General features: G+C 38.4%; 1 protein-coding gene across 2 annotated transcripts; it reads right to left on the reverse strand.

Annotated features, from left to right (window-relative positions):
* Nucleotides 1-4,177: 4,177 nt before the first annotated feature.
* Nucleotides 4,178-8,264, reverse strand: otpa (orthopedia homeobox a). Of its 2 annotated transcripts, none has more exons than XM_062435034.1 (3): nt 8,228-8,264; nt 7,284-7,699; nt 4,178-4,742 (listed from the first exon to the last, which is right to left on the reverse strand). In XM_062435034.1, the coding sequence occupies exons 1-3, from the start codon at nt 8,262-8,264 to the stop codon at nt 4,227-4,229; spliced, it is 969 nt and encodes a 322-aa protein (XP_062291018.1). In that variant the 3' UTR covers nt 4,178-4,226. The 2 variants fall into 2 exon arrangements, with proteins under 2 accessions (XP_062291018.1, XP_062291017.1); XM_062435033.1 differs by having other exon boundaries at nt 8,189-8,264.
* Nucleotides 8,265-8,798: the final 534 nt, after the last annotated feature.

Raw genomic sequence — 8,798 nt, forward strand, 5'->3', positions numbered from 1 at the left:
GTTTGTGGGTTAAAAGAAAAATATAATGCAATAAAATTAATTATAAGACAGCACATGTAGCAAAAAACACATCAGTCACACATAAAGCTCTTTTTAGAAATAAGTATTTAATTAGTATAAAATGCACAAATGCAATACATGATCAACAAAAGCAAATCTGAGTGTTGTACTATAAACAGTCAGATATGGTTACATTTAAAGCACTAATGATTTTCCATGTGGCACATCATTAATAGGATATAATAAACAGGAGTTTAAAGGCTGCCTAATTCATTTCAGTCAACAGTGGCTTAAGCAAGTTATATATGTATGCATATAAAATTGTCTTAAAGTGGACACATTATGCTTTTTGGGATTTTATTTGTACTGTTATGATGTTGGATGTTATATGCGGTCAAAGCTCCAAAACTTGAAGTGACTATGTTTTTTTTTTTTTAAATGCTGCCTGCAAAGTCAAAAGCCAGGACGTATATCTGCACTGAATGCTTTTTATGCTAAGTTACCTCTTCTTCCTCCATGACAATAACATGAGATTGTTCGCAGATGCCAACAAACAGCTGTTCATTTGGGAGACTTTCTTGCTAAGGTTATAAGATAATAATACGATTTTTTTCCACAGGGTGTTCACGTTGTCCACTTTTATATTTCAGATTGAATTTGGGCTCGAACATGTACGGATGTATATGAGAATCTTCCATTTCATGTTAAGAAGAAGATAAAGAAGTGAAATCTGACAACTCTTCGCTTAAAAAGACAGGAGCTAAAACGGCTTGTTTCAGACTGAGAGGCTGCGAGGCTGCATAAAAGGCCAATATAATATAAATAAAGAGTAGAGCCCCAGAAGATAAAAATAAACCTGAAACTATGCATGATATGTTCCCTTTAAAGCATATAGAGGTTTCATCTTTGAACTGATGTTGACTATTCAGCATACGAACAACAATACAAACCTAAGACACCTTCTGCATCCCCACGCAGGTTTTTTAAGGGTTACATCTCATGCCACAAGAAGTATGTTGCTGATAACTTGTGGAGCAGCCGACGTGTGAAATTCTACTATTTTATAATGATGATGATAAAATAGTGTTCTTCATGGAGGAACAAGAGCAGCTCCTCTAAAGGAGGTTGGTATAAAACTGATTAACCAGGCTTTGTACGGTTGTAATGTCATTTCAACGTGCAGTTTAATTAGATCCACTTAATTTGTTCTTTATATACTGCAGGTGACAGGTCTATATCCTGTAAATGAATTATACATATATTTATTATATATAACATGATTGACATGCTGAAACTTAAAAGAACTTTGTCTTTTCTTGGATTTCTATAATATCAGAGATGATTCAAATATTTCCTCGGTACAGTCGCTTAATCTGGACTTCACAGGTTATAAATGCTCACCCACTCTCTCTGCCCCTTACACCGACCCTGAATCACCTTTTGCACCTCCACCACTCATAACCCACACATCCGAGCACTGTTTTCATTCCTGGTGATGCTAATCTACACACTCTATATTGGGTTTTTTTGTGTCGGCGAGAGAAAGAGAGAGATAGAGAGAGAGAGAGAGACACTACAATGATGAGAAGAATGTCAACATCTGTGCATTTATAGCTCTGCAATGATGATTGAAACCTCCATTAGTTATTATGTGAACAAATCCTGTTGGTCGTTGTTTTATTAACATTTGAGGTGTGGAAATAAGTGATAAAGATCTTTTGGAAGCAGAGGATTCATTATATAATTCACTAATGGGCAAAAGAAATGCCTTTATAAAATCAGCTGATTGATTTGACAGTAGTCCAAAAGATTTTAAACCACCTGAAAGTCTTGAATTTTGTTGACGAAATGTCACAAAACGGACAGCAGCTGGCTTTTTATTTTGTTAATCATGTCTTTTTGGCTTAAAGATAACTAACTTGACTATTTACAGGTGTCAACATATGGATGATCTCCTCATCAATGATCCGTTTTTCAAAGATCCTGGATCCAGAAGTGGAAGAGGTACTGAGGGTCGTAAGTAAAAGTAACATTATAAAAGTATTATCAGCAGTATTTTGTTTGTGTCTACCTGCCCAGATACTGCAGATGGAAATGAGCTACTCTATCAGGTAAAAATACGTCTCGTCTGTCTGTGTGTGAGATTACCTTTTGTACAAAATCTCTGGCAAATAAATGTAACTAAATCAACATATACTTAAATTGTTAAAAGTATGCATGATCCAAAATGATCACTTTGAGTTATACGTACATAAATTACTGGGTTATATATTATATAGATAACTGATGCATTAAAATGTAAGCAGCATTTTAATGTTGCAGCTGGTTGAGATGGGGTTATTTCTGACAAATCTGTATAATGTCAGGTTGTTTAATAATCTTTAACAATGCATCTTTTATGCATATTTTATTACATAAATGTCCGATAAATGTAGTCAGGTAAAAAGTATAATATTTAGCATCAATTAGAAGTAGTGATGGAGATACTGAACACTGTTTTTGCACATCTTCTCTCTTCTATCCATGCACTTTATGTAATGAGACTAGAACAGTGTTTATTTTCTGTTATAAAGAGTAGCCTATTTATTTATAAAACTGTCAGGTTTCTTTTTATCTGAGAGTTTAACCGCTGCTGCATTTTAGAGAGCTGCCACACCAAATGTCACGTCTTCAAGTATAAAGCACAATAGCAAAAGTCCAGTCTCCATCCACAAAGCAGTTTCTCGTAATCGACTACGCAGAGGTCTGTATTTCTGAGATGTCGACATGTTTCAGACTGAAGTTACACATTTTATTGTTCAATCTCCACTTTACTTGTTAAATGCTGCATTTATAGCCTTAAAATGGCTTTTCACCATTTTGCTGTGACTCACCGAATAGATGAGATCACACATCTGACACATGATGTCACATATTGAACAGAAAAGTAGGAGAAGAAACCTGCATTTAAAAAATTAACCACAGATGAAAATTTGGAGGTTATCTGATATAATATGTTTGGATTAGAGGTTTAAATTGGGTGAGACTGTAGAGTAGGGAGATAAAGTTGCTACATTGGTGTGTTGGATTTGATTAAAGCTGCATATATTTAAAATATCTTACATCTTGACACTGTCCAGTGAAAATCATATGAAGGATTAAGTGTTTTCTAGTGCTTCTAAGTCTAAATAAATTGTCAAAAAGCCGAAAACAAGGATGTTTTCTTAGCTTATACAAGATGACATCTGCCTTTTGTCTCTTCATCTGCTTCAAGAAAGGAGGGTTGATTCATGATGTGACATAATTGAAAATGATTTTTATTTGATCATTTACATTTAATTGATATAAACATGTCCATGAAACAAAAACAAAAAAAACGGTTCAAACATTTAAGAAAGTCATATTTGATCTTAAGCACAGACATACATTTTGGAAACATAAGTTATCACAAACTGACCAAATGGGAACAAGAGTGCTTCCGCTACACAAAACATCCTATATAACAGATTATAGTTTAAGTCAGTTTTCATGTCTTAATTTATAGTGTTTCCCTTATTTATTTATTTTTTATTTTTTGCCTTGGACAGCACATGCAGTCAAGTCATTTTTCCCATGTTGTCCTGATTCCTGTCAAACCGGTTTCCTTCTGTCTCCTGGTGAATCTTTCATCTTCTCAATCTTTTTTTTTTTTAAAACCTCCAGGTTGCCTTTATGTCTGCATGTCCACTGTGTGCATCCCTTTTGCGCCCTTCAGAGCTGCATACTGTGCAGCCAGTGGAGAGAGAGAGAAAAAAAGGGATCTGTAACCTATAGTTTTGTATCTCAAAGTATCCACAGAATTTGTCTTCAAAAACCGTCAGTCACCAAAGCAAATGTCAGTGAAAAGCCCTGCAAGGCGAGGGCTGCGTGTGCGCCAAAGAAATAAATACTCAACAGATGAATAAGTTAATTAAATAGACAAATAAATAACTGCCATATGGCTACATGCGAAATAATAAATTATAGCTTAAAACAGAACCAGCCCTATGGTTGATAAATAGCTTCAGTTCTCCCTCTGGTTTGTGATTGGTCGTTAACGGGAAGAGGGAGGAAAAAAATGCCAGGTGTATTCTGCGTTTTTGTGGTGTGAACAAGAATCCTGGTTGTATGTTTCCCGGTGCATTGGATGAACAGCAACTTAAATTCAGAAGATCTCTGTATGAGAGAAAGAAAAGCCTCTCGGTGGTGGTGCATGCCCCCCCTCGTTACTAGGTGAAGCTCATGGATACTGTGTGCTCCAGCGCTTTGCGGCGCAGCGAGGCGATGCTTGTCCCTCTCCAGACGTCACTGTCCGGGGATGTACACAGCTGAGGAGAGCCGGTCACGTTGTTTTGACCGGACAGGGATGCCATCCCGGGGAAAGTGGGCTGGTAGAGGTGCGACTGTAGCCCGGCGCCGTTCGACGACATGTTGGATAGACCCATGGAGTTGGGTGGTGGCCCTGCGCCGAGGCTGCACTGAGACAAGGACTGCGCCATGACCTGCTGGCGGCCTAGAGACGGGGGTAGCTGCAGCTGGGGCACACCGGGCATCCCTGCCGTGGCCCAGCGGGTGTCGTTGGCGTGGAAGGAGCAGAGGCTGTCACCCATGGCCGCTGCTGCGGCCGCCGCGGAGGGGAACTGAGACAGGCCGTGGTGCGTCGGCAGGAGAGTCCCCGGAGAGCGGAACACATTGGTGGTCTTCTTGCGCTTCTTCCATTTGGCTCGTCGGTTCTGAAACCAGACCTGCAGACACTCAGAGAGAGAGAGACATATGATGAGTTTATAGGAAGAGTGTATATAGGTGTCATGATGACTGGTGGTGGCATTGACATGTCATGTCACCAGAGCACATAAAAAGGTGAGGACATGATGATGATGATGTGCACAATAAATCAGTAGAAGGAAAAATACATGATTTATGCTTTTTATCCACCATAATATCAGCTGACATTTACTCGTGTAGACTAAACGTTCTCAAATGATAAATAAATAAAGTTTTTTTTACTAGTGCTTAGCACTGAAAAACGTCCAAAAAGCCTGTTTAAGCACAAGTAACATCTAAAAAAAACCAAAACTATTTATTTGTTTTGTGTAGCAAATATTGACATTTTTATAATTTAATGTGAACTTTAAGAATTGGAGAGTCTAATTTTATCATTTCCTTTATCTATGCGCTTTTTAAAAATCGATTTATTTTTATTATAAGAGATTTAAAATGTTCTTTTAATTGCTGAGGACAGTTTGATTTTTGGTTCAAAATGCGTTTTTTTTTTTTTTTTTTTTAAACCCAATGATTGTTTTTCTTTTTTAGGGAGCCGCTGAAACACACACACACACACACACACACACACACACACACACACACACACACACACACACACACACACACACACACACAGTCCCATAATAAAGATCATGTTACTGCTGTGACACACACACACACACACACACACACACACACACACACACACAGCCTGCTCGCAAACAGACTTTATTCCGGGAGTCCTTGAGCCTCTGCAGGTTTCTGTTGTAAGCAGCCAGTCTATGATTAATGTGGAGATTTGGTTGAGAAAGTGGGGCGCAGTAATAAGAACGGGACAATCTCACTCTCTTCCCCTCCTGTGTAGCCAGCCGTGAAATCCGGCCTGAAATGCATTACACTTCAAAGGAAAGAAAATGCAATTTCTCATTCCTGTTTAAAAAAAAAAAGAAAGACATAGTGCACCCTCAGCGAGTCCAGCATGAAGACGCACAGAGCAGTGACAGACAGACAGGCTCCTTCTCTTCAGCATCATTTCACTAATTCTTATTTTATGTAAATATAGTGACTGAATTGACCCATATAGTCCATAAAAATGATTATTGGCGTATTATTTCACATGTGAGCAACCCAAGCGCATTTGCTGGTTAATAAGGCGGGGACGCTTTAATTCCTTTATGTGGTTGATATTTTTATGAGTTTGGTATCAGTGCAGCAGACTGGATGTGAAGATAAGGAGCGTCATTATTAGTTATTAGTAACATTATTATTAGTGGAGCTGTAGAGTGGAAGTTATCATCACTGTGTTAAAAAGGGTGTAATAAAGCTGCGATCATCATCATTTGGTTCCCTGTAGATTCATTTACAGAAGGTGAAATGTGCCAATTTTAAATTACAGACACAATTAAGAGGTTAATTTAAAGACTAAAACAAACTGGTGCAGCTTGATTTTTATTTGAATTACACACTATAAGAAACTTTAGTTGTGTTTTACTATAGAGTGTTACTTGAGTATGTGGTTAAAGAGAAATGTCAGCATGATTAGTTTGATGCCGGTAGGCTATTAAAGGAGAAAGTGAACTTATAAGAACATCTGTCATGTTGAAGCTTCACTGAAGCAGATGTGTGATCCACAAAGTCGCCGATAGACTAATAAGACATTGAACTCATCACACACACTGACGCCTGTGAGCTGTACTAATAATAATAATGACAATAACTAAACGATATAGAGACTATACAATTATTGGATATCCTGAAATTAAGATGCTTATTTTATATTTTAATAGGCTAGTTGTGTTTTTCCATTGATGTGAATTATTTCATAGCTGGATGAAGATGATAAATTAATGTTTGTGTGTGTGTGTGCAAATAATTTCTCTTTTAATTCAATATTAAATACTACAAAAATATCATCTAATAGCAATTCTTAAAAAATATCCTATATTTTGTTTCTCCATAAATATTCCATCACCGACGGCTGACATCAAAAGTTTAATTCTACAATGACAAAACTATAAATGGCAATTTTATTAAAGTAACTTCACTTTGTTTATTTGAAGGAAATTAACGAGTGCAAATGCATTTTTTCCTATTATAAATTACGCGTTTCAAATTTAAAGTGCAATTTAAAAACACAACTGAATTACTGATGTGATACAATACGATTATAAATTGAATAGATCAAACCCGAGAGATTTTATTTCACACACTGCATTTTTTTCAATTGCTGTGATGCTGTTGGCTGTGAGAAGCTTTTTATTCGTTTAACTTTAAGAGTTGGATGTGATTTAGTGATAATAAACAGCTGAGGATTTAATTTTTAATGGCTGTTTTATTTTTTCCAAAATAAATTGTGGCACATCTGATGCTTTAAAATTATAAATCCTATAAATGTGAGCCGGCACAGATTGATTTGCTGTGATTTTTTTTGTATGCGTAAAAGCTTCTCAATAGTTTGTATTGCGTTTAGTTTTCACCGATCATCCACTTGACGCTATACATCATGTTTCCTTCCGTCCTACCTGCACTCTGGACTCCGTCAGGCCGATCCTCAGAGCCAGCTCCTCCCGCATGAAGATATCTGGGTAGTGCGTTTTGGCGAAGCTCCTCTCCAACTCGTTGAGCTGTGCCGGGGTGAAGCGGGTCCGGTGCCTCTTCTGTTTTTGGGACTGCTGACTCGCAGACTGGCTGGAGTTATTGTTGTTCTGCTGCTGTTGCTGCTGCTGCTGTTGCTTCTCCTGCTCTTTGCTGTTCACCTGCACCGTGTTGGATCCTCCGCCGCTGCTGATATCATCACCGGGAAGCATCGTGGTTCCTTCCACGCCGTCCTGACCAGGGCCGAGCTCCCCGGAGTGTCCCGGGTCAGGTCCACCTCCGCCGAGCCTGCACTTTAAAGCCTCCCTGTGGCCCAGGAGCTCCGCCGCGGCATCTTTCATCCCTGCATAGACAACCACACCTGGTGAGAGTTGAACTGTAAATAATTCCTCTACTGCACAGGAGGGAAAAGAACATGGTTAGGTAGATATAACAAGCAAGCACAGTTTACAGGCAAAATGCAGAAATGAAGAGCTGCTGATGCATTATTTTTTACTGCAGTAGAATATCAGATGTAATGCTGCACATGCAATAAACAATCCAGTTAAAACTTAGCACACAAATGCAAAAAAAAAAATTAACAGCAGCTCTTTGAGAGAGAGAGACAACCACAGCATGCACATTACAATCTGCTCCTTAAATACTCTTAATTCAATTCGATCACACCGATATCTTAGAAAATGGTTAAATCAAATTACTGCGTAATATAATAATAATTACTTTTCCAATGAATTAAGCGAGTTTAGCTCACTCCAGTCGCATTAAGATAATATAAGAAGCAAATTGACAATTTTCTGAGCTTGATTTAAGATTAGAAGTGCCTCCAGCTTACAGTAGAGTTGAAGACCGGAGTTTGGTGATGATAACTCACCGAGGCGAGCATCCAGGAGGTCGGCATGAGATAGCATTGCGCACCGCTCCAGGGCGAAAATGCTATTCCAAAAAAAATCTCTATGACTTTAACCTATTTAAGAAATATATATCGCCTAAATGAAAGCAAATTCGGTTTGTGGTTAAAAGGGAGGTTCGTTGCATTATAATGTAGTTTAGAGAAATGGGGAGGCGCTTAACAACGGAATGAACCCGTGAGCTTCTCCAAACGAGGACCAATCAGAGTTGAAGCCTGAAGGTATATCAGCTTTAGCCCGAGACCCCACGGCCGCCCTCCTCCACACCTCCTCTCCTCTTTCACCCCCCTTCCTCCTCCTCCATCCCCTTCTTTCTCTCACATCCACAAGTTCATTCCTCCTCATTCCTGTAATTGGCTTTGATTTCTCCTCCAAATTACATCCAATAAAATAACCTGATTTAATATCTGTGTGAAAGCGTCGACCCGTTCAAGAAATGTTGGATCACCACAATATTTGTTTAATTGTGCATGCTGCTCTGCACTCGTTTGTATAGTCAGCTGCAGTGAGCAAGAATTTGGGAGTTATTCACAT

The sequence above is a fragment of the Scomber scombrus genome, chromosome 15, assembly GCF_963691925.1.
Source record: "Scomber scombrus chromosome 15, fScoSco1.1, whole genome shotgun sequence".
NCBI classification, from domain to species: Eukaryota; Metazoa; Chordata; class Actinopteri; order Scombriformes; family Scombridae; genus Scomber; species Scomber scombrus.